At 35.1% G+C, this 26,587-nt stretch overlaps 2 protein-coding genes across 5 annotated transcripts; one reads left to right on the plus strand and one right to left on the minus strand.

The window, feature by feature from the left end:
• The first annotated feature begins 2,635 nt into the window (after positions 1-2,635).
• Positions 2,636-7,376, plus strand: LOC122295586. Of its 2 annotated transcripts, XM_043104663.1 has the most exons (5): positions 2,636-3,005; positions 4,445-4,490; positions 4,566-5,233; positions 5,319-5,483; positions 7,142-7,376. In XM_043104663.1, exons 3-5 carry the CDS (start codon positions 4,977-4,979, stop codon positions 7,203-7,205), a joined length of 486 nt encoding a protein of 161 aa, XP_042960597.1. In that variant the 5' UTR covers positions 2,636-3,005; positions 4,445-4,490; positions 4,566-4,976; the 3' UTR covers positions 7,206-7,376. The 2 variants fall into 2 exon arrangements, with proteins under 2 accessions (XP_042960597.1, XP_042960598.1); XM_043104664.1 differs by lacking the exon at positions 4,445-4,490.
• Positions 7,377-10,072: 2,696 nt separating this feature from the next.
• LOC122296073 (serine protease SPPA, chloroplastic) lies at positions 10,073-21,994 on the minus strand. Of its 3 annotated transcripts, XM_043105477.1 has the most exons (13): positions 21,480-21,989; positions 21,031-21,214; positions 19,741-19,878; positions 17,868-18,038; positions 17,690-17,793; positions 17,031-17,098; positions 16,170-16,336; positions 15,484-15,553; positions 14,312-14,466; positions 13,419-13,524; positions 11,085-11,172; positions 10,844-10,987; positions 10,073-10,596 (listed from the first exon to the last, which is right to left on the minus strand). In XM_043105477.1, the coding sequence occupies exons 1-13, from the start codon at positions 21,960-21,962 to the stop codon at positions 10,366-10,368; spliced, it is 2,109 nt and encodes a 702-aa protein (XP_042961411.1). In that variant the 5' UTR covers positions 21,963-21,989; the 3' UTR covers positions 10,073-10,365. The 3 variants fall into 3 exon arrangements, with proteins under 3 accessions (XP_042961411.1, XP_042961412.1, XP_042961413.1); XM_043105478.1 differs by lacking the exon at positions 19,741-19,878 and having other exon boundaries at positions 21,480-21,990; XM_043105479.1 differs by lacking the exons at positions 10,073-10,596; positions 10,844-10,987 and having other exon boundaries at positions 11,122-11,256; positions 21,480-21,994.
• Between the last annotated feature and the right edge of the window lie 4,593 nt (positions 21,995-26,587).

The raw sequence follows: 26,587 nt of genomic DNA on the forward strand, positions 1-26,587 counted from the left end.
GTAGATATAAAAGGAAAAGATGAAGATATGTTCAATGAAGAGGAGGAGATGGCAAATGTGCCCATTGAGCATGATCAACCACCATGGCCTTCTAAAAAAAGGTCGTGGACGTGGGAACATTTCACTAAAATTCTTGGTGATTGCGTGAACCCCCAGGCAAGATGCAACCACTGTGGGCCACTTTGTGGTTGCCATTCGAAGAAGCAAAGCACCAGTGTATTAATAGCACATATTAATGGTTGCCAACGATATAAGATCGCAAAGGGATTGGCGGCCATTGGCATTAATCAAACCAAGCTCAGTTACGAAACTCAAATGGCAACTGATGATGGCGGATTACATGTTAAGAAGCTTATAATCCCTCAATATAGTGAGAAGATTTTGCGGGAATTACTTGTAGAGATGATCATTACTGATGAGATACCTTTTACCACAGTTGACAAAAAAAGCTTCAACAAATTTGTGCGCTATCTTGAGCCACGTTTTCCCATGCCTTCAAGATATACAGTTGTGCGAGATTGTTTGAAGAGGCATGTGATGGAGAAGACGGAAATGAATGAGATGTTTAGTCAGATTGGCCAGAGAGTGTCATTCACCATTGATACATGAACGTCCATACAAAATGTGGGCTACATGTGTATCATAGCCCACTTTATTGACAGTGAGTGGATGCGGCATAAACGGATAATTGGATTTAAAGAAATTGTTGATCACAAAGGTGCATCCATGGGTACAATGATAGATGATTGTATTCAGAATTGGGGTATTAAAAAAGTCCTTTATATCACAGTTGACAATGCCAGTGCCAATGACACTGCAATTGAGTGGTTCAAGAGGAATACAAAGGTAAAAGATGATATCATTCGTGAACACGAGTTCCTACATGTTCGATGTTGTGCTCATATCATCAACCTCATTGTTTCTGAGGGGTTGATGGAGGTTGATGATTCAATTACCAAAGTCCGCAATATTGTGAAATATGTGAGGGCTTCTCCCCAAAGGCTTGACAAGTTTAAGACGATAGCAGAATAGCTTCAGATTCCATGTTCTACCATGTTGTGCTTGGACGTTCCAACTTGATAGAACTCGACATATATGATGTTGGAGGTGACGCAGAAGTACAAAAGAGCGTTCTAACGAATGGAGGTCGAGGATGGGGGTCTGAGGTATGCTTTGATGGAGTCTACTGGGAGGATAAGGGGGCTTAGTGCGTCGGATGAAGTTGATTGGGATCGTGTGAAGTCTTTTGTTGATTTTTTGAAATTATTTTATGATACAACTATGCAGATATTTGGACCCAAATATTGTATTGCGAACTTGTACTTCGACAAACTTTTGAGGATTCATGTACACTTGCAACACATTTATGCTAATGGTGAGAGATTGTTATTTGCTACGGCTATGAGAATGAAATCAAAATATGATAAATATTGGGGGATATTGTGAAGATAAATAGATTATTACCTGTGGCTGCAATCCTTGACTCCCGATATAAGTTGGAAATTATACAATTTTTCTTTATTGACATCCTTAGGGAAGGGAAGGCTGAAGAGTTTATTAGAGAGCTGAGAAATGATACTGATGACTTATATAGCTACTATAGCAATAATGGTCATCCTACTCCAGTAAGTGGTAGCCGTAGCTCCCCACACCCAACTAGTTCAACATCTTCATGTGATTACACTGCTTCTGCTGCAGCTATTTCATCACCATTGGTATAGCGATATCATCAAATGCGTGCATCGAGAAATATTATGCAGTGTAAGTCTGAGGTTGAATGCTATTTGATGGAAGATGTCGCGGCACCTAGTGATGCATTTCAATTATTAACTTGGTGGAAGGTTCATTCTACCAAGTTTCATATTCTTTCCCGAATAGCCTGAGATCTGCTAGCTATTCCTATCACTACGGTTGCCTCTGAGTCGGCATTAAGTACTGGAGGTCATGTGTTGGATGCTTATCAGCGTTCATTGTCAGCTTCAACTGTGGAGGCCCTCATTTGCACATAGAACTGGCTATGTAAAATACCCATTGGAGTATATATCATTGATCCCGAGAGTTATAGGCTTGAATCAGGTAACTTTATAGTTTATATACTTTTAAATGATAATTTAAATATTTGTAATATTTTAATTATTCAATTTCAAATTTTTATGATTTTGTAGACCTACTTGTGAACCCTAACATAGTTGCGGATGAGTGATAATTACAGTGAGTTACAAGTTACATGGATGAGAAGTTGTGTTCATGTGTAGTAGTGATGCTATTCATATACTATATTAGTATTTTTAAATCATTTAAAAAATTATTGACCACTTCATAATTCATACTATATTTTTTAAAAATATTTTCATATATATTATTTTGCAGATAAAAGCTTATGAGAACGAATGCCGAATGGTAATGGCTACTGACTTCAACTTCAAGAATCAAAACTTTGTTCATTTCTCGGTGTTCAAGAATCAAGACTTTGTCAATATTCAATTACTAATTTACTACTCTTTGATTTTATAATATATAACTGTATGAAATTTAATCAATGTCATTTATATTTAAGTTTTTTATTATTTTTTTACATTATTTTTTTTAAATTGAAAGTCAATTAGGTGGTTGAGCCTTAAATTACGCATAGGCATTCGGAAGTGGGCTGAAGCCCAACCATACTCCGATCGGAGTTGTTCGGACTAAAAAAAATTTCCGACTCCGTCGGAATCGGAGCCCACCCAGTGTCAGTGTCTACTGACTCCTGAGCTCCTCTCTCTCTCTCTATCTCTCCTGAAACCCTAGCATCCCTAAACGAGATCTGTCGCCGCCGGTGACTAGTAGTGACCGTCGCTCAAGCTATAAGTTCTCAACGGCAGTCTTTTAACAGTTGATCTTCGGCAGCGTTTCTAGGTTTGGCTCGATTCTTCTTCAGATGCGCTGCACAATCGCTACCCTCATTCAGAGGACTTCGCTCTCTCACCGTTGTCTCTGCCAAAGGCTATAAGATGAAGACCTACAAGGTTTCCCTCTCTCTCTCTCTCTCTCGATTTAGTTCGTTCCTGTTTGGTTACTGAGAAAAGTTGGGAGAATAGAGGAAAGGAACTTTTTTAAGCTTTTATCCTTTTGTACGTGTTAGATAAAATATATGGAATGTGCAGTTAGTAACAAATGGGTTTCAAATGCCATGGAATCTGGGTTTACAAATGAGATTTAGTGCTGGGTGATTAAATCCAAGGTCACAGACCGAGGCCGAAAGTGGTGGATTATTCCTGTTTATTTTTGTTCGTTTAATCTTCTCTCTGTCTCTCTCTTTCTCTCTCTCTATCTCTCTCTCTCTCTCTCAAATGTTCTTGATCTGGGATTTGGTCCCTTGTTATTGGAGAATGTAGTAGTTATAGTAGTAGATGAGAATGAACATCTAGATTTAAAACATTGATGGTTTATGTTTTTTGTCTTTCAAGAAAAACGCTGCTAAGCTTCACTTGCAATTATGTGTTTGACAAATACCCATTTGGCTATTTTCCGAAAGATTGTCAGATCTCTGTTTGGCAAATAGACGACGTGAAACCTCACCAATAGGATTTCATAGACAACCCGACCCAGTACAAAAAGAAAAAAAAAAAGAAAAAACGACGACCTACCCAGGACAAATTATCTTGGATCCAGTGGAATTCCTAGTGAGGAATCGAGCTTAATAGCTCTGCGTCTACAGCTCATCCCAAATAATTAGAAGTCATGACCAGAACAAATTTGTGAGGGAAAATGGGAAATACCCTATTTAGGCGCTATATCTTTGTGGTGCTGATTAGATTTCTTGGGTGATAGTGAAACTTATACATCAGATTAAAAAGAAACAAAAGATGCCAAGCAAATCATTAATCATCGACCCAACTCTTCTGGCAAGTACCTGCATATGTGTCCAGAATGCTTGCATATGTGTCCAGAATACGGCAAATATATCGATCTCCATGAAACTCCATATATGCCATGCTTTCTGGAATAGCATTTCTTTCTTGTTACTCTTCAAAGGTTACTTTATATAGGGCTATGGATTCTAATACGTATGCTTAGTAAAATCTGAGTGGTACGTATGCTTCAATACAGTTTTTTTTCTGAAGAAAATAAGTGTTCATTATCATTGATGTTCAAAGATTCTCTGCTGAAGTTTGGTTTCTTTTTTTTTTTTTTTTTTTTTTTTTTTTCTCTAATCCTATTTTGCTGCTGTTTTTGCCATAATTTCTCGAGTGAACATGGTAATTACTGAGTCTGGAAGCTTTTACCCTTCCATTTTTCATGTTCTTAGAAAGCATTTAAATGTTTATATTGGTGATGATCATGTGGTTGGCAATTTGATTAAGTTTTGTGCAGTCGGTCCATTTAAGTATTTTCTTCTTCTGTGTTCTCCTTTCTTTGTGAGAACTAGGAAACTGAAATTTTATCTATATTTTATCTCTTGCAGGACTGCAATTGGCACGAGCTTTGGATTGTTTTTTATTTTTTATGCAGTAAACTTCTTGTATTTCTACCTTAGTTTTTCCATTCAATTTGAGGATTGAAAGATATGTAATTTCTTATCACAGGTCCACATTGGCTTCAAAGGAAAATCTTTCACCTATGTTCTTTTCAAAGGGATTTGTCATAACCAGAAGGAGGCATCACAACAACAAAATAGCTTTGGTTTAGGGCAGAAGGAGGCATCACAACAACAAAATAGCAGCGCTACATACAGTCCATAAAATTGGACTCCTTTGCAGTCCAAACATTGGAAAGACGGAAAGGCCCCCATTTTAAAATGAACTTGACCCAAATACCCTTATTAATAAATCAAAAACTCCCAAAATTTGGAAAACGCATTTCGGTTCCCTCTCCCTCTCTGCGCCGTGCATCTGGTCCTCCCACCATTGACGACTCCTTCACGAGCAATAACATTCATCAATAATCTGAAAACAAGTGGAAAAACTTAAGTTAATTACTAGCAAACAACTGCGTTCATGCAGAAGTATAACCCACTGATTGAATTTCATAAGTTACCTGCTACTAGGATGTGTCATATCATCATCATCAACATTAAAAGGGCAAGAAAACTCGGAATCATCAAAATCATCGTGGACTCAGAATCATCAAAATCATCGTGGAAAGACCTGCTGGAGCTTCTGGAAAATGAAATCTGTGGTGAGCTGGTAGATGATATCTTCATTCCCAAATATTTTCTGGTCTCATCTCTCCCAAGAGAAAACAACTGCAACAGGTAAAAAGAAATCATAAATAAAAGAACTTGCTTCTTTTTTTTTTTTTTTGAAAGGATAAAATAACATACTTAACCTATAACTTAGGGTGATGAAATATCTACCTGCTCAACTGTTGCACCAATCTGATTTGGATCCACCTGGTTATCCGACCTCAAAGTACCAGACCTTGTACTTTTTATGGGAGGAGATGGAGGCAAAAATTGCTTGTTGTACAATGCTGGCCTGGCGAGTTAGCAAGCTTAGTAGCAGGTATGTTTAATGGGGTACTTTCACAGTTTCACTGTCTTAGGCTGCTCTAAAAAGATGAAATAAGATTTTTATCTTGGTGAAATGCTCCGGCTCCGTTTCATTTACCAATGAAACGGGAGCGTTTCAATTAGGCCCGCAATGTAGACTGCACGAAGAATTATTTAACATTAAAATATGCCATTGGCTTGTATTTTGTTCTTGCGTGTATTTTTTCAACATTATTTATTTCTTTATTCGTAAAAATCAGAATTGGCTATAAAGTTTCTTAAAAATTAAAATCTAGAAAAAATTACACAAAAGCATTGTAAAAAGGCTATTTTGCAAAAAGTGTTTAAAAACCTTTAAAAAAAGTTTGTACATACAAGCCCAGAAATTTGAATTTTTCAACTTTTTTTTTTTTAAATAATAAACATAAAAGACTAAAATAACATCTTTTAAAAAGAGTTAATAAGGTTTTTTTTTTTTTTTTTTTTTTTTAAAAAAAAAGATATATAACTGGATTTTAGGGTGCAATCCAGATATAAACCGGATATCTAGAAACAATCCGGATATTTGCCTGGTTCTTGACCGGATTTATCCGTGTGGATAATTGCCCGTTTTTCAAAATCTATATCCAGATTTGGTCATGGCTGTATACAGTTGCACACTCCTATTAATAATTCCAATCAATAAGTTAATTTCAACTTTTTATTTCTTTTTTTTATTATTTTTTAAACATCTTTAAATATTTTTTTATAAAGAATATATAAATTTAATAATATTTATTTACTTAATTATTAAGGAAAAAAAAAAATGGGTCAACTATCTGTCCATTGTCAGTTCAAACAGCCTCTTCTGAATACTCTTTTTGTTCCATTTCACTCTTCTACACGTTTTTATTTTGCTAAGCACTACACCCACCGCTCCCAACGGGTCTACCGTTGGAGCCAAATACCGCGGGGAGCTACCATTAGTGTGAAATTGTTTTTTTTTTTTTTTTTTGTGTATTTTTTTAACATTATTAAATTTTTTTTTTTAAAAAAAATACAATATCATTCAAAAACACTACTTTAATCATGAAATAATAAAATAAAAAATAAAAAACAAATTTTTTTTTTTGGCAGCAATGGGAGCGGTATGCTTAGCCTTTTCCTTTTATTTTCCTCCCTCTTCCAAAACAGTCGACAATTTGATCACTTCCTTTTTCCTCTTTTATTTCTTATTCCATTCTTTTCTTTTTACTTTCACTAATTCCATTCACAAAAAAACTCAAGGTTCAAGAAATAAGAAACATGTTTTTTCTTTCTATATAAAATATTCTTCATATTTATTAACTTTCTTAATTTATTGACGCACTTCCTTGATGATTTCCCCTATCAAATAATTAGAAAATCTCAATTTAAACACACCTATTTATTCTGGGGATGCACTAATCACATAAGTTCATGATGTTATATGTGGTGCCGATTATAAGAACAAAAGTTTATATAAAAATCTGAAAAAAAAATAGTCATTACTTTTATATATATTGATACCCATAATTCCCTATAATAGTTTTCAGTCAATTGAAGATTTCTACAATACTGATTTTTTTTTTTTTTTTGTTGAATTTCATCTTTTTATCGTTATTTATTTGTTTATTTACTTCTCTGTTGTTCGTGACCTACAAATTTCTGAAGAGGGAGGCAGATGATCCGGACAAAAGGAAGGTTACTGGGAAATCCTCAGTTTCAACCAATCTGAACGTACGCATGATTTCTCTCCATCCCTCAATCACTCTTACTCACTCGGGCTTTGCTAGACGCAGTCGGCAAATGCAGTCGGCATGCAGTCGGTTGTACGGAATAAATAAATAAAAAATTATAAAAATACTTTTTTTTCATGGTTGTACAGAATGAATAAAAAAAAGTTATAAAAATAATTTTTTTTTTTTTATATAGGTCTCATATTAATTCATTTTTTTCAAAACGACTGCACGCCGACTGCATTTGCCGACTGCACAAATCATTTCTCTACTCACAAACAGATAAAAATAGCCAATTAATTATGCTTTTCCTTTTATAGGAAAGGTAGCTTTGCTTTTCAGTTCTAGGACATTGATATGATTGGGTTTCATTAGAAAAATAAATAAAATGATTGATTCTAAGTTGCTCAATTTTTTATGAATAATAATGAATTGAGGTGTGGAATGAGTTATATGGAATACATCTAAGATGAGCTTTTTTTTTTTTTTTTTTTTCTTCACATTTGGGGAGGGAGTGTTTCCAACCCAAGACCTCCATTTTGGAGGCTTGGAGGTTATACCAATCAGGTCATAGGCCTTTAGTTCATCTAAGATAAGTTTAGATATATTTAGATGTTAAGATAAGTTTTGTACTATTTATGGACATTTAAAAAAAGTTGTGGGTACTACGTGTAAATAGGTGCTGAATTGAAAAAAGTTGTAAGTTCTACGTGTAAAAAGGTTTTGAATTGAGATGAATTTAGTAATTTAAGAGTTGTGTGTTTCGATGTTAGATTTAACTTAAAATTAAACTGAACTGACTTGATATCAGTGCATTCTAACAACCAAACTAGCCCTTAATCAGTGGATACTTGTAACCTCGAGTGTTTCAATTTATCAGTGAGGTAGACCACCTCACGCTCTGAACAAAACATGCAATGACAGTTCAACAGATATGGAAAAGAAGAAATACATGGGTGTTTGAAGGAAAATTTACACATTCCTGTACACTGGTGAATCAATCAAGCTAAGCAATAGGATAATTCATAAGATAGTCTCAACAGCTTCTCAAGAGGGCAAGAAAAAACACTGTGATAGACCTCCAATGGCATGTACCTTCCTTAAACAACTACAAAATTAATTGGGATGCAGCTATGAACAAAGTTTAGTGCAAAGTGGGAATATTAGTTATACTAAGAGATTGGGAAGGAAGGGTCATAGCAACATTGAGATCCACTCGGGAGTTATATCCAGATGCTCTTCTAGGTGAAGCCACTGCATTGCTCAAAACTACCATATTATGCATTGAGATGGGCTTGCAGCAAGTTATTTTTGAAGGAGATGCATTGACAGTGGTTAATGCCATTAATGGTTCTGAGGAGAGATGGAATTCAGTAAGGATCATTATAAGAGATATCAAGAAAATGCTAGAAAATGTGAACCATTGGCCTGTAAGGTATGTCCCTAGGAATGTCAAGAATGTCGCTCATACATTAGCAAAGAGTGCACTAGGACTCTCTAAGGAAAGTTTTCATAAGAAGATTATCCTCTTTGTATTAATTATTTGCTCTAATGAGAATCAATAAAGCCAGTCTTTTTCTATAAAAATAAAAATAAAAAAAAATAAAAAACGGTGTTTTTTTCCTAACTTTTTGGCTATATTGTTTTATTTCAAGGAAATCAAAATTTAATATTTCAACTAAATTATTTCACATTTAATTTTATTTCATATAATATTTTGATAGAGAAAATTTCAATTCTTACAAACATTTACTAAAAATAAGATTTACTTTTAAACACATTTAAAACGACAATATAAAAAAAATTATTTATTTGTAGTCGTCATTAATATATATTCTCTAAAAACTTTGTGAAGATTTTAAATCATGAGATTTGTTTTTAATGTTTGCTTATATATACTTTTTAATTAAAACTTTATATCCACTTTTTTTTTTTTTTTGTTATGATTTTTGTGAAATGACTATTTTCTTTAATTAGGTTTTTAATTTCTTACTCTTTACTCACATTTTTTTGATAAAAAAAAAAAAAAAATCAATGTTCAACTATTTATTCGCACCTAAAATACTTGACCCCACCAAAATTATAAATATTATAAATATGAAAAACTAAAGTACTTTTGTCTCCAAGCTGGCACTAGCAATAACTTCACTCTCTTATGTGCCGAACACATTTCATCAACTATAATCTTTTAAAAAATAAAATAAAAACTAAAAAATCGTTTATTTACTCATTAAAAATAGTAATCAAAGATATTTTTTAATATTTATAATCAATAATATATTTATATACAAATACGTAAATAACATAACAAATGCATGCCAAGGACGTTCTCGATTGGAATTTATCTTTAGTAAGGTTTTGACAAAAACTAACAAGAACATAAATCAGCACGTGACTCTCCAAATTAAGGTGGGAGTTTATTCTCAACATGGTTGGACTTTGAAAAGAAGAATTGTGGTATGGTTTAACCGGAATGAGTGTCACGGCGTGCTACAATGGAAAGGATTGAGTTTTGCACTCAGATCATCTTTATCATTTTACCAATGTACTTCTCATTCGCCCACCAGAAAAAAACAAAAAGGGGGAGAGTGGTCACTGGCCGTATCGAGTGAATTCCAACCAAAGACAAAACCCGGCCAAGTTAGAAAGAACAAAAGGAGAATCAATTTTAAGGGCAAAATCGTCTCACGGTAACATGAATGTACTATTCATGAGAGCAACTTCTCTTTATTTTTGTTCCAAGCAAGTGTTAACTCGTGCAAGATATAAAAAGAACATTCAAACCGAATAATTATTATCACATAATTCAAGGACACTCTTGTGGAGAAATCAAATCCAGAATATTTGAATCTACGGACTCAATCTGTAGTCATAAAAAATTATTTAACTTTGAATGAATCATTTACAGCAATATTCCTGTTGAGTGAAATACAACTTTGTATTCCCTGAATGCCCTAAATGCTTAATGCAAGTATATGCCTGAATATGTACATAAAATAGCATTGCCAAGACAATGGGAAACGAAAGGAAAGAAAAATAAATCTTACCATGTTTGCTTTCCTTTCACCTTCATATTTCCAGACCGTGTAAACAATCCTCTCTGTGCCAAAATTATCATAACTTTAAATAAATTTTGAGGCAGAAGAAGACGACATGAGTTTAGAGGGAACTCAGGTAATCCTTGAGCAAAGTGAAGATGGGATTGGCATAAGCATATCCCTCCAGTCTTTGAAAAATAATTCCATCCATCCGGGCTTGAACTCCATCAGAAAATGTCAATTCTTCCAGCAGTACTTTCAGTGTTCTGTCAACTCCAACAAGAGTATTCCCTATGCCACTTAAGATCTCTGGAAGACTAGGGGAGGGTCTTGAAAGCTCCACTACAGTAACCTGGCCCCCATCCAACCAAATGAATTAGAATACAATTTCTTCCTAGACAATTGAAGGAGCAACCAAACTATGTTTCCCATTTTTAATATGGACATAATATACACATGGGGATTATGTAGTCAGATCCAAAGTGTGCTAAAAAACATTGGTTGGAGAGTAGTTGTGTGATTTTTACAGTAGTAGTAACCTGCAGTAGATTTTGTCCAAATCGAATTCATTAAAAAAAGCAGCAAAATAGTGAACAAACCCGTCTGTCTTGAGGTATATTAGCCTTCAGTTTTGCTATAGCAATAGCCCGAGAAAGTCCACCAATAGCATCAATCAAGCCTCTGGAAGCTGCATCCTTACCCGTCCAAACCCTTCCTTGTGCAAACTCTTCCATCTTTTCCACCTAAGATGATGGAGACATTGGACAGATTTCAGATTTTGCATGAGGAAAAAAAATGGAGCGTCCAGAATTTTGTTGAACATAAAAATGATCAACATACCGGCATTGATCTGGAAAAAGCTGCCTTGTCCCGAAATTGCTTATATGCATTCTGTGCAGACTTGGCAAAGAGTTCTGCTTCATCCGGTCTGTATAAAAAGTTGGTAACTAGTTAATTGTAGTAGCATAGAGAGTTAAACTCCATGCTAAGGCAAAAGGCTTGAAGCAAGGTCCTGCAAAACGTAACATAACGAGTGGCATCAAAGTCATCAACGTTCAACAGGTCATAGGGACAGGACAGCTACAACACAGTGCAAGGCAGAGTCAGGATTGATTGCGCCACTTCATTTTTGTGGGATAGTGGTAAATTAAAACCAATAACCGACTATTTGGTACATCAGAAGCCAAAACAGATTTCTATGTAATATCAAACAATTTTTTTAGAATTGTAATATCAAAGATGAACTTTAGCGTTGTTATGGTTTACTGAAAGTGAAAGAAAAATAAAAGGAGTATGTGAATAACAAAATTAATACTTGCTTGTATTCTAAAAAGCCATATGGACATTTAGTGCTTCTCAGTCTAAACACATAAAAGATCATAGACTCAATTTATAACAAAAAGCATGGTTTACTACAAATTACTGGAGAGACAGAATAAATGAGATAGAGATAGGGAAAGAACTGTCCAAAAGTACAATTTCTCAAAATTTTGGGTTTTCACCAGGGAATGTACGGTATGCAAAATACACCTCTGGAATGGAATGGCTATTCCATGGGAATGATCATCATTTGGTTAGGATTTTACCACTAGGAATACATTTTGAGGATGCTTATTCCTCTCAACTTTGACGGAATTTAAAAGGTTTCTGTGAAAACCTACATTATTTTATTATAATCTTGAAAATTTTAAAGGTAGCTGGCCACCTCTTACAAAACCTGTGGTGGCACTACCGAAGACCCACCCTGAAAACAATAAAAACAATAACACTGGCTCCAGTTTCTGTCAAAAGGGGGAACTAGCTACCCATTGGCTTTTCTTAAAATAGTTTTCTTTGATAATATTTTAAATACTTCAGCTACAAAGATATTAAACAAAAGTAAACCCACAAACTAACGTGGCTTAACGTGATACGTCAAATTATAAAGTTACTTTTATTGTAAAGTAAATTTAACAAATCCCTTGAAGTAACGTCATTTTGTGGGTTTGTTTCTGTGTAATCTCTGTGTCTTTAGCATTTCTCTTCTTTCTTTTTTTTCTATCAGAATGTTATTTTTTTTAACAATAAATTTTTATAGGCCCAAAGATGTATATGTTGTTTTTATATGATGTTTTTTTAAAAAAAAAAAAAAATTAGGCCCAAAATATATTCTTTTATTACCTAGCATTTAAAAAGAGTTTTTTTGGCTGGCCATCCATTCTGTTCTATTTTATTCTTCCTTTTTAAAATAAAAGTGGGTTTTTTGGAAAATACTTTTTTGCATTCAGGTAATTTAGGAATTTTGATTCAATTTTGGTAGAACATAAATATTTAATAACAGGGAAAAAAAAAAAAACAAAGAATAGGAATGGTCATTCCATTTAGGCGACCTCCTACATTCCCAGTAATATCTACTCCTATTCCTAAGGAATGACCATTCTGCAAACCAATTTTATTGATCTATCAACCAGTTACTCCCCCCAACTCCCCAAACATAGAAAAGAATTGACAACCTAATTGGTAAAAATTAAGAAAACTCAACTATTGGTGGATGTTGAAGACCAAGTCAAAGATACAACTGTTAAGAGACAAAGTCAAGGAGGCTGCAATGGAAGAGGAGCAGATTTGATCTTGGGAGTTACCGTAATTGTAGTATATTCAAATGTAAATTTGAATTTTGAATTCTTGTTACATTCATATGTTTTCCTTTTTTTTTTTATAAGTTACATTCATATGCTTTCTGTTACAATCAGCTCTGGTATAAATCCCCTGTAATACTCACGTAAACAGATATGAGATAATAAAAAGACTTCTTTCACAATTTATCAGAATTCTGAAATTCTATATTTTGACGACATCATCATTACAGGACCAAGTTCGGCTGCTTTTGATCAGCTAATTAACGAGCTAAATTCAGATTTTGCAGTGAAAGATCTCAGGCCGATAAGTTTTTTTCTGGGTGTTGAAGCTGTGCCTTATGATGATGGTTTATTCCTATCACAACGTCGCTATATTTGTGTTTGAGTGATGTTTGGGAAGAAAATTATGATAAATTTTGAGATGAGATGAGATGAAGTATATTTCCCAAACAACCACTTAGGTCACATAGTAGGCAGAGATTCATACAGGTTGCAATGTGAACCTGAGACTCATGTACAGCAGAATCATCCTGAGACTCATACAGGTTTCAATTACCTGAAAGGCCTGTTTTCAGCTGCAAGGAGCTCAGCATATCTTCCCCTTGATATGATTTCCTTGTTGAAGCCAATCTTTTCATACAGATTTCCCAGGTTAAACTTCCCTACAAACAAATTACTGACACATTAGCATCAACCTTTAGGGACCAAGGAATGACTTGGGAGATTTCTCTTTCTAGCTTTATCCAAGAGTTATTTGTTCAATTTCAGCAACCATAAGAAGATGCAATTTGGATTTTACATAGAAGCAGTTCAGCTAATAAAATTACACATCTCCCAACATGTATATGAAGAGGTGTGTGTGTGTGTGCGCATGTTGTACTTTGCTTCAAGGCACCTGGAACCAGAGACATGCTGAGAGGCTAATTAACTTCCAAATGGAAAGCACATTCTGATCCAGGAGCAATGCACAGAGATGAGAAATTATTGACAAGTTACCCATATGAACTTCTTCAGTTACAGACCTTCTGGACCCTTTTCCGGATTAAAATCTTGAAAAGAATAAAAACGTTCAAGCTTAATCACCACAAACTCAGTCATGATTGGGTATAGAGTACTAATTATAAAGGTATACAGAAATTCTTGCTTAATGGGTCCCAATCTTTTTCAAAATAGGTTGTATGCTGAGTATAACCTGCAGATAAGATGCATCTGTGGAGATGCCTCAAGTTCCCTAACAGCATTCCCAAAGGACATTCAATAACTAAGATTTTTCTTTTAGCTATTTCTGGAGAATCTACAGGAGAAAAGCCAATTACAAGGTTTTCTATGGTAAGGAGGATTCAGCGCTAAAATTAACACTCACATAGCTCTGAGGTTCACTTCTTTATATTTTCTTTTTCTTTTTTTTTTCTTTTTTTTTTTTTTCTTTTTCATTGTTCTTGGCTTCACCTGTGACAACTCCAATAGAACCAGTCAAGGTCAGGTTTTCTGCAACAATAGTTCCTGCTGCCATAGCCATATAGTAGCCGCCACTCGCTGCCACATCAGACATTGATGCAATGACAGGTTTTGATGCAGCCAAAAGTCTGATTTCCCTCCACATTCTGTACAACATAAACACCACAGGGTAGGTTAACCATAGGACAGTTTCTTTAAAAAATTCAATACAAGAAACCAAAGGAGGGCCTCCCCTTGGTGGGGGTAAAAACCCAGGTAGCCTTGTGGCTGATTACTTTGGCTCAAAATGCCAATTACACATATAATAGGGTTGAAACTTTAGACACAGATTCAGGGAATGTAATTAGACACACACATAATATGGCATGCCTAAATGATTGCCTCTGCATTGCCTCATTAAATCTATTGCTAAGTCAAAAGTAAAGGGGAAAAAGGTCCGAAGTCCATAAATTTGGTCCGCATTGACTCAATAGAACAGAGAATGTTCGCCTCCACAATGCACCAATCGCCACAGTCCACACCAGTTTTCAGAGTCACAGAAAGCTTCCGTGGGAGGAAAATCAATCCTAGATTTTATTTTTTTAGCCACTGAGTGGTTAAATGCAAGTTTCAGGAGCAACAGCTTGGGCTCAGTGCCACAGTTTGCTCATTAAATGTAAAAACTTTGGTCATATTAATTGAGGCATAGAAGATTTTGGTAGATACATCCGAGATGGACACTTTTCTCATATCCATTATGGAGTATAATTGTTATGAATGGAACTATTATCACTCCTCAATAGCTAAGAGGCCTAAGCCAAGGTGATTGTTGCAGATTTTCCCTATTCTTGTTGGAGCAAAGTAGCACAATTTAATATCATGTTTTCTGGTTAGTAGAATTAGAAATCAAGTGTTGGTTACTTCAAAATTTCTAGCAGATGTAACTACTATTCTTTGGAGATGATATTAAACAGCTATGTCTCCTAAGGTGTGTACCCATGCCTTGTAGTAGTATAAATACTAGAGTTAAAGCAAATCAGTTTCAGTGTGTGCTGCTGAGAAGGTTTTAGGCTGCCTCTACCATCTTATTTCACATATCAAAGGATTATTTTCATTAATTGTTCTTTTGGATAAGTAAATAGTTTCAAATGACATACATGGAGGTAAAATATAGAGGCACTTACAAATCTGAAGCAAGAGCATCCCCTCCAGGGCTGTCAATTCGGATGATAGCGGCCTTATATCTTTTTGACTCTAAGGGCAAGGAGAAGGTAGAAAAAGAAAACCAAGATGACTGGAAAAATAACTTGACTGTGCAAATAGCTAGTAGCTAAAAAGGTAAGGAAAGAATACAGTAATTGGTTTCACACGAAGCAACTCCCAAGCAGATAAAGGCATGATCTTTCTTATACTTCTAATTAAGGATGGAGGTTTGAATAGAACACATTCCGGACCACACCCAAGCAAAGCTTACAGCTGCATGTTGTGGATGCATATGGATGTTGCCATTTTTTTTTTTTTTTCATTTGATAAATATATGGATGTTACTTATCAAAAAATAAAAAAAAATATATGGATGTTGCCATTCTTCAGGTAATTTAACTAAGTCCCGGTTTTCTTTGAGTTCCTCTGTGCTAGCAGTCTTTATATGCCTACCATAGGACTTCTTAAGATCCAAGCCACAGATGCCTACCATACTATGGAATAAGAAAACATCTTCGCATTGACATAACATGAACATATTTAGCATATCACAATCTCATAAGGCATGGTGACATGACTCACATCTTAAGAGCAAACTGTCAGATCTCCACGGTCAGAAAAAGAAGCACTAGATCAAGCAAATATGAATTATAAGATTCATCCATACCTCTGACACTACGAATCTTCTCAATGAACTGCTCTGCAGTAATACCCGAACTAGGGACACTTAGTGGACTTCGTACACGACTAATGCTCCCTGAAGCTCTGATCAAAGCTATTTGGTCTTTACCTCCTGATAAACCAAGAGTCCATTTTCTAACTCGAGAGTATTTTCTGCAATATCATGAAAAACAAATTATTCTTAAATTTATTATTTAATGTCTTTTAACATCCAAACGATTTAATTAGTGGCACTACTAGACCAGTCATAAATCACAGAGAGAAATATGAACTTTTTCATATTCATAGCACCAATTCAATAAAAGATCAGATGACAATGATTTTCTAATGTGTGCATGCAGAAAAAGTTACGTAGTGCTGTAAATAAAAATGATGATGCACATTGTCACATAAAAATGAATAATCTAATATTTGATACATACATCAAAATAATGAAGAGTTGCATGGTTTAAACGGAGACTAGAGAACAAGATAGTAAGATTTTGTCTACGGATGCTTATAGAAATTTAGATCGTGAAATTGTATAAGTATCATATGCAAGACAAGTGTAGCCTCACAACAAGGATTCACTCAAAACATAAACCTAAAATCAGCAGGATATTGACAAGTTTGTACATGATGTTGGATTATGATACAGCCGTCAAGTACAGTTGCATTGGCAACCTAAAGATTAGATGCCTGCAACAGAAAGTAACACCAATAATTTGTCTAGATGATAGAAAATGACAGCTCTAATTAGGACAAAGACGTTGTCGGGTTGCCAACAACAATGACTCTGCTGAAACAATATAATCTGGTAAACACCAAAGCATACATCATTGCAAGCCTCCATCAAGAAGTTGGCTACCTGTAATCAACCATAGGAAGATTTTTATCTTTCTGCATTCCTAGTCTCTCACTCAACATTGAAATAACCTGCAACAAGTACATGTTACTAAAACATCCTGAAAAACCATCATATCAATAAAAAAAAGGCTTTACCATTTGAAGGACACAAACCACTTCCACTAAAAATGCCTGTCACACTCGAAGAATGTAACAAAAGCTATAATCAATGACCAACATAAAGTATCAGAAACAATATTGGATTCGTGTGGTAGAAGCTCTACCAATAACTTATCTGAAAGAGCACGTAGAGGCAACCCTCTAATATTATACTAAACATCAAATGAACGGACATTCGAAGACAAGGAGCGTACATAGGCCATAGACGTAGACTTTAATGGTCTCGACTTTCATGACTTTCTTATCTCTATTGCTTCAACATAGATAGGGTCTACCTTTGTATATCATCTTGTAAACTTGGGCTATGCCTATCATTATTAATATAATTGTTTACTTAAAAAAAAAATCAAATGAGAATGTCATCTCACTCTATGAATATTCCCTAGTGTTTTTAATGGCATGCTGTAGCAGATATTGGTCCTACAATTACTCTATATTTTGTTTTTCAAGTTTTACATACTCAAGCCTAACTTCAAAGTAAACTGGAACATAAATCTGTACCTCGTCATCATAGCATATTTTTGTTATCCAACCCTCTTCTTTCAGCCTTTCAACTTGGAAAACGCCTTCATTGATGAAGTTCTCAAGATCTTCCCTTGTCTTCCCTACGGAAAATTTAAAAAAACCTATTAGTTTAGTAAATACTTGAAGATTGAGAAAAGCCTCAGATGCCAAGTACCTTGCGCAGAAGAAACTTTATCCAGCCAATCCCCATAGATGTTGTTTAGCAATGCAGTCAGCATCTCACAATTTTCTTCAGACATTGTAGTGCGTGTAAGTTGATCCCCAGCACTCTTGTATTTGCCAATCCTTACCACTTGTGGCTCAATTCCTATTTTGTCCAAGACACCTGCACAAAAAAACACTCCCAAGCTCTATTAAATATACAATTAGAGTCATGTGTTAGTACCATTTATAAATTGACAAATTAGGAAAGGATTTTAATGAATTTGTCCTTAAAAATTCAATTTTTTTTTTTTATAGGTAAACGATTATATTATATTAATATGGATAGGCTTAGCCCAAGTACACAAGGGGTATACAAGAGATAACACCTATCTAAGAAGAAGAAATAGAAATAAGAAAATCATGAAAATCCAGTCCATTGAAATCTACAGCTTTGGCCCAAAGAAACAGAATTCTAACAAACAGTAGTCTAATCTCCTCCAATGAACGCTCTTTGTCTTCATTGTCCTTAAAAATTCATGTAAGCACAAAAACAGTTACAAGATTTTATCCAAACATCTAAAAGTTGCATGTGTGAGCACATATGACATTCAGGATTAACCACAACTGCTATAAAATGCAGTATTGTCTCTCAATTCAAAGTTGCATGATGACAGAAGAGCCAAGGCCATGATGTCCATGTTAATTTATAAAACCATCAGTAATAGATATCAACCATGCGGTCCATGCCTTGAAAAGGGGTGCCATGCAACTTTGCAAGGATGGATTCTCAAAACCTTGTTTGAGACTTTACTTACACAATCTAATAATTGAATGTCTTATTTTGGCCTATAAACCTTAAAGAATACTCAAACCATTTTAAAAATTACAAAACTTTTAGCACATTCAAATTCAGATTTCTGAGGCAGAGAATAATAACATAAGCAAGCAAATGGTTCATTAGGTAGCTAAATGCTTGTGCTCAAGGTTTTGAGACTTTACTTACACAATCTAATAATTGAATGTCTTATTTTGGCCTATAAACCTTAAAGAATACTCAAACCATTTTAAAAATTACAAAACTTTTAGCACATTCAAATTCAGATTTCTGAGGCAGAGAATAATAACATAAGCAAGCAAATGGTTCATTAGGTAGCTAAATGCTTGTGCTCGTATATAGATTCCCTGTGTATTAACTAATATATGTCTGAAAATACAACAACAGTATTAATTCAAGATAACTAGAGCACATATGTTGAGTCCAAGCTCATCTAGGCATATTGCACAAACAAAAACTTCAGGTCATTCCAAACAAGCGAACAGAAACTGTCTATGAGGATTTGATCTCAGAACACTTGGGATGGTAAATGACTTAGAGACAGAGAATTAACAGTAAGAGGGTAGTTTGGAGCTTCAAGATACCCAGGCATCAGGTATAATAACGTTTACTAAAGGTGGTTTTGATGAGTTTTATACCTTATTTGGGAAAAAAAAAATACTCAAAACTCTTCATAAACATTCACAAGATATATCCTGATAGCCATATCAAAGCTTGCAAGAAAACTATGTGATAACTAACAAGGTCAACTTAACTCTAAGGAATGACGCTTGAATGGTAAAACATAACAAAGAAAAATAAGCACTTGCAGGAGCAAGTATCTCTTCACATGCACTGGCATGGTAATATTTTTTCTCACAGCATTCATTGCATACGCTACAATCTCATGTTTACTTCCAGCAATTGATTCTTTAAATTCCCCTCTGCCCTCCCCCCAAAACAAAAAAAAAAAAAAAAGAACCCCAAGAAAAGGAGAGAAACCTACAGATACACTAGCTCTATCCAAGCTTGCAGGAAAGCTATGTGAGAACTAGCAAAGTCAACTTACCTCTAAGGAATGATGCTTGAACAGTTAAACCTAACAAAGAAAAATAAGCACTTGGAGGGGCAAAAATTTCTTCACATGCACTGGCAAGGTAATATTCTTTCTCACGGCATGCGGGTGCATATGCCACAATGAATTTACCTACAAGTAAAGATCAAATTTAGTCATCCTCAAAATAAATAATAGCTTGCAGATCAGTATACAAAACTCTATGTTTAAAAACAATACAGAACTCAGCTATCAGCAAAGAAGGCATCCAATACCTTGGAGATAAGAAACAAAATCAATGACCTTGCAATGAAAAAGAGAGAGCTACCATAAATGAGAAATGGTAAGGGCTTGTTTGGACACCAAGAATATCTCAGAATATCTATGAAGAGTAATGAAATGGTTTGAGTTAAATGTTTTATTGGGTTTTGGGAAAAGATAGAGAAAAAAGTTGAATAAAAATATTATAAGTTAAAAAAATCGTTTGAATATTATTTTTGTTTTGGAATTTGAAAAAGTTTTTTTTTTCTTCTTTTTTTCTCTTTTTTTTTTTTTTTTGTGTGTTCTGTTTGGAAGTTTGGGAAAGTTGCACTAGGTCTTGTGTTTGAATAATGATTAGGTAATGATTAGATGAAAAAATTGAAATTTTGAAATTGAAAATTATTTTATCTTTGAGTGATGTTTGGGAAATAAACATTTGAAAATATTTGAGAATACCTTGTTACACAAAACAGGGCCTACATCTACTAAAAGATCCTACAACAGTAAATTTTAAAACTGAGATGAATTGATGTGGTACGTCAGATTATAAACATCATTATAGTGTAAATTAGATCTGATACCTTACATCATGCTACATCAATTTGTAAGTTTAATTTTGTACGCTCTCTTAATGGACCTAACACTTGTCACTAAAAATTGTTAAGCATCTTACTTTCAAGATTGGTTAATGCAGATACGGCTCCCATTTAAAAAATGGTGCATCTAATGTTCCAAAGATTTATTGTCTGTCATATAGATGAATAAAGAAAACAGGCCCCCTCCTCTTTGAATAGATGTAAAACACAAATCTACAGTTGCGATGGTGAATACATCATTGGTTCAAGCATGTTTAAACGAATTGATCACTGCCATGGGCTACATGTTTCATACGCATCAGGAGTTGGCACCTCTTCATTTTTGCAATTACAATAACCAGGCATACTCCATCCCAATTCTAGAAGCCCGAGAAAGGTCAATGATCCAATTCAACTTATTCAGAACATGCATATATACTCTACAAAATAAATATTTTTGTGACACTACCTGATTGCTTGAAATCCAAGATATGCCTTCGGATTTCTTCAACTTTACCCCAGCCACAACTCAAGGTTTCTACGTGGAGATAGATACCAGAAATACGAGGATCATATGTTGCCTTTACAATGTTCTCACAAATTTGAGGTAGAGAAAGTCCTGAAGAGAAACGGCTCTTCAGCTGATCGGATATCTAAATATGAGAAAAAGAAGAAAAGTTTCAATTTCTATCCATTGCCGAAATAAAAACAGGGCAATAACAAACCCAACAATGCTTACAATAATGTAAATGGACAACTGTATTCTAATGCGTGATAACCACATTTAAGATACTCAAAATACACTGATACAATTATGCAGCAAAAGAAGCTTTTAGAACTTAATCTCATCCTACGCTCTACTCTCTAAGCTTAATTTCTAGGGCATAGATTGGAAACAGCAGAGGGAGAATACAAAACCTGGCCGCGCAGCTTCATGGTCAAGACGGTGCCCTTGCGAACGCGCTCCCAAGGGAACGCAATGAGCAACTTCAGCTTCACGGTGAACTTCCTCCACCAGCTAAACTCCTCGAACTGAAACTCACCGGTCGGGTAGTCCTCGCGGAGACTTGCGAAAGTCTCGCCGCCATCATCAATCTTATTCACCTCGGGCCCAACTGCTTTTCCTTTGGTTTCCTCTTCGGATGAGTCGAAGGCGCGGACGGAGAAGGTCCGGCGGTGAAAGGAGCGGAGAGGAGAGGGAGGCGGTGAGAGGAAGAGAGAGGAGGGACGATGAAAAGGGAGAGCAGGGAGAGGGGAGAGGGTGAAGTGGGGGCTGGAGAGGATGAGTAGGGATGACAGAGTTCGGCCGTGGATGGAGGTGAAATGTGGGGAGTGGAGGAGGAGCTTCGACATTTTCGTAATCGTAGGAGTGTAGTAAGGTGGAGAAGGAGAAGTAGCCATTAGAGATGGAAAAAGGGGTGTAGTTTTGTCCACGTGATCATTGTCTGGACCGCCACCTTGTCATATCCTTTTTTTTCTCTTCTTTTTCTTTTTCTTTTTCAACCAACGTCATAATTCTTATTTATTTTAAAAAAATTTTTTTTATCATCCTCACACTTCACACATCACACTTATTTTAATTTTTTTATATTTTTTCTATAATAAATATGTAGTGTGTAGATAATAAATATAATAATTTAATTAGTTTAATAAGAATAAAATGAAATAAAAAATAAAAAATATTATTTTAATATATAAAGTGTGTAGTGTGGAATGATGTGTAACATTTCCCTTTATTTTAACATCAGCCATTTAAGAATAAAGCAGCTATCAATTTTGAGGGTAAACCGGCCCTCCTCAAAAAGGGTTTATTCACAATTAAACCTCAAACAATTCAAAATTTCTTAATACTCCATTTCATCTTAATATAAAAAATAATAACCTTACAAATGTCTTACAACTATTTTATAACTTTACATGAAATAGAAGGTAGTTTTGTAATATTAAATTTAATTTTAATAGAAGTGGCATGATTTCATTGGTTGTTTGTAAATAAGTAGTAAAATAATAGTAAAAAAAATTGTTAGTGTATGATTACTCTTTTAATATTCCATATGAAGTATGCTAATGTGGAGAAGGAGAAGTAGCCATTAGAGCATTCCCATCCATCCGAGCATTTCCTCTCTTTGGCCAAATTATGGTCAAGAATTTGAGGAAGTCACCCTTCGACACCCACGTTCGGCCGAGCTTTATTGGGTTTGTTTTGAGAATGTTATATTAGAGCATTCACATCCCATTCCCTATAAAATTTCCTATAATTTAACTAAAAAGTACATTTCCTAAAATTTTTCCCTAAATTTTACTCATCTTTCAAAAACCTCCTACATCCCATTCCCTATATTTTCCCTATTTTATTAAAATAACATTTCTTTATTATTTCTTTATTACATTTTTCTCTCACCTCCTTTTATAAACTTAACTACAAATAATTTCTCTCAATATAAAAATGGTTTGGGGACAAACAGTAGGGGACCTACTGTAGCAACCCCATCCCTAAACCCCAAAATGGGGAATGGGATGGGGGGTGGTTTGGGATGAAATCCCTAAATATTTCTTCAAATTATAGGGAATTTGATGTTTAGGGAACCGGATGGGGATGCTCTTAGATCCCATATTCGGGACGCTATAGTAGCATCCCATTTCCAATTGTTTATTATTTTTCTCTATTGTGTCGTTTACCCTCTTGCGTTTACTGTCTCTCATGTCTCTCATGCTCTACTTGCACCTGATTCTCCTTCCATCCATCAATAGTAGCCCCTCCAATTGTCTTCTCTGATAAGTTTCTCCACTCTTCCAAGAAACACACACTCACTCTCTCTCTCTCTCTCTCTCTCTCATGTTCTACGTCTCAGAAATTGAGAAAGAATCTCTCTTGCTGTCACTCTCGAGCTCTACTTGCACCTGATTCTTCTTCTCATCCATCAATAGCAGCTCCTCCAATTGTCTTCTCTAATAAGTTTCTCCACTCTTCCAAGAAGCACATGCCCTCTCTCTCTCTCTCTCTCTCTCTCTCTCATGTTCTATGCCTCAAAAATTGAGAAAGAACCTCTCTTGCTATCACTCTTGCATAAACACAAGTTTCATTTAATTTCACCAAATTTATAATCTACCATTTTACTTAAGAACTTGGATCTTTGTTTGTCCTTGTATAGGGTTTCTAGGTATGAGATTTTCTTATGCATTTGTGTGATTTGTGATTGATTGGTTGTCTTTATGATAGGTATGAGATTTTCGTTCTAATTTGTATTATTTGTGATAGATGAGTCTTTGTTCTTGAGTTTATATAGTTTCTCTCTATTTTCATTAACTTGTGAGTTCTTGTGAGTTATATGATCTTGTGGTTTATGGATTGAGTTATATGTTCTTGAGTTGCATATCTCTTGTTTCATTTTATCATTGTGGCAGCTATTGAGAGTGTGATTTTATCACTATATTGCATTGGTCTTGAATTTGTTATTAGAACAAATTTTTTGCAACTTATGGTGTTGATATGCATGGACTGTCATTGGGGCTGTACTTGTTATGTAATGCGGTTGTGATGATGGTTAAATTGAATATTGGAAGTGTAAAATCAACAGGTATTGTGAAATGAGCTCAATCTCTATGGCAGGGATAACTTGGATGACCATTTTTATTGTGAAATTTTTACACATGCAACCGGGGTTTGCAAGCATTCGAGCTTGTACTTCTCTCCTTTTACTCACCTTTGACAATTCTGAGCCCCGTGTTATAAGAGTATTATACATTTCTTTTGTTTTCTCCGTGTGGGTGAGTTGGCAGCTCCTAAAAATGATCACTTTTCCCTCTACTGTTATTCTTTTCTCCAAACGACTAATATGTTCTTGAGTTATACCATTAATTGTTTCTTGGGTTGAGTAGACAGCCAACTGTGCTCGTTTATTTTCCCTTTGTTGTTAAGCATTTTTGTTGCTGTGTTATTTGGCGATGTTGTTGTTGTGATATATTTTACCTAAACATGATCTTGAGCTATACCTTTAACATTTGAAGTTCTTGGGGGTTGTTATAATTTAGTTAAACATATGTTTCCACCTGTGTTGTTTTTTTGTTGCTGTGTTATTTAGCTCTGAGTTGTTATAATTTAGTTATGCATATTCTGGAGTTATGACATTCCCTCTATGTTCCTGGGGTTGTTTGGCATCCCCTTGTGCTTGAAACCAATCACATTGCTGTATTGTTATACTGTTATTGTGTTATTTGGCTTTGCTGGGATATAACAGGTATTGAATTAGCTTTCCAAGTGATATTAGAGTACTCTTAGCCCTTAGGACAACATCAATTATCTTATTTCTCCCCTCTCTAATTTTATTACAATTTTCGTTCCAATTTAATTTCTCCCAGATCTTTTTTCTTTTTCCTCAGCAAATATTACAAAGAAAGTGCGGGAGTTGGGAAGTCATGGTGGCTTGAATACTAAAATCGAGATCTATACGGTAGCTCGAGATGGATTGAAAGGGAATGCAGCCCATTAAATTATTGGTGACGGCCCATTTGGTTAAGTTGTGCGCAACAAAGTTGGCATTTCTATAGATTTTCTAAGCTTTCTAGAAAGTTCTCTCAACGTCTTGGTGATGTCTCTGATCACTCGTGAAATTTTCTAGTCCGACGTGACCTTGTCATGTTGGGTTGCCATGATCACGTGTCATCTTATAGAATTATGCGCTCCATCTGAAGCTTCTTAGCTTCATCAACTGCTAAAAGAACCTTGTTTTCCCCATACTAGGGTCATCATTTGGGTAGTCATAGGTTGTACATACATGTTGGAGTTTTTCGCTATCATGAGAAACGACTGCTAACATATGGAACGTCGGCTTGATAGTTACAACAAAACTCAGTTTCATGTGGTGGTCTCGGGTAAGTGGTACCTAGGCTTTACTGATCGTGCTTGTTTCCCTTGATCAGGACCATGCTTCACTGTGGTTTTTGTACATTCTTTTAACAGTGTTAATCAATGCCAGTATGTTAGGAGTGTCGTGGTTATGGGTCAGCTCTCTCCTTATAAAAATGTTATATCGGTAACATGCAATCACTAAAAACAGTAGAAAATTATGAGACTCAACAAAATGGAAACTAAACAAGTGGATTATATCATGGGATTAGCTACAAATAAGTGGGCAGATTTATGTAAATCTTATATGTTGGAGGCGGAGTGGTATTACAGCAGAAATACATGACCAAGCCTTCAAGAATACACTGAAAATGCATGGATTTCAATATAAGCACCACTTATACTGGTGCATTCTTTTTTCTTTATTTTTGTCACAAATTCCATAACAAAGGAAGCATTGGATTTATTGGAAGACTATCCCAATACAATTTGTTGGCAAGCACTAATTGTATGACTTATAGATGATCTCAGAACATCTAAGGTTAGCAAACCACACTATCCCAAGTCTTTCATTTATAAATTTTCAGACTTATGCTAGTGTAAAATGTTTATAATATTTATATTTTGGAACTCGGGAAGAGTTAGAGTGAGGTGATAATCCCAAAACAATTTAATGTTACATGAATGATATGTTGCGCCTCCGTCTTGTCCAAAAATCACACAAGACGATATTTAGGTGGTTTAGCAAATTGCCTACGTCTACTGAAACCTCTTTTATTGAATTTGTATGAGATTTACAAAAATTCTATAAATTCTCTTTTTCTCTCTCACGTACCCTCTTTCTCTCTTCTTTTCTTCTCCCCCCACCGTCACTTTCTGCACAATCAAGCTCTCTTATTTATAGGAGAGCAGGCCACTTACGGTGCAGTAATCTGCTGCAGAAATTTAAGGGGTGGGTGTCTAATAAAACAAAGCACCGAACGGTGCATGTGTAGCAGCTATACATCATTTGCATTCACATTTGAGTTGATTCAACAATCACCCCCTCCACCCAAGTGTGTCATACTAGGCTGCTTGCAAACTAATTTATTCTTCAAATGAATGCACATCTTTTTTTGACATGAGAGATTTTTGCTATCAAATGCATCTGCAGGTACGTCTTCAAATGGATGTCCAAATG

Source organism: Carya illinoinensis, chromosome 15 (genome assembly GCF_018687715.1).
Source record: "Carya illinoinensis cultivar Pawnee chromosome 15, C.illinoinensisPawnee_v1, whole genome shotgun sequence".
NCBI classification, from domain to species: domain Eukaryota; kingdom Viridiplantae; phylum Streptophyta; class Magnoliopsida; order Fagales; family Juglandaceae; genus Carya; species Carya illinoinensis.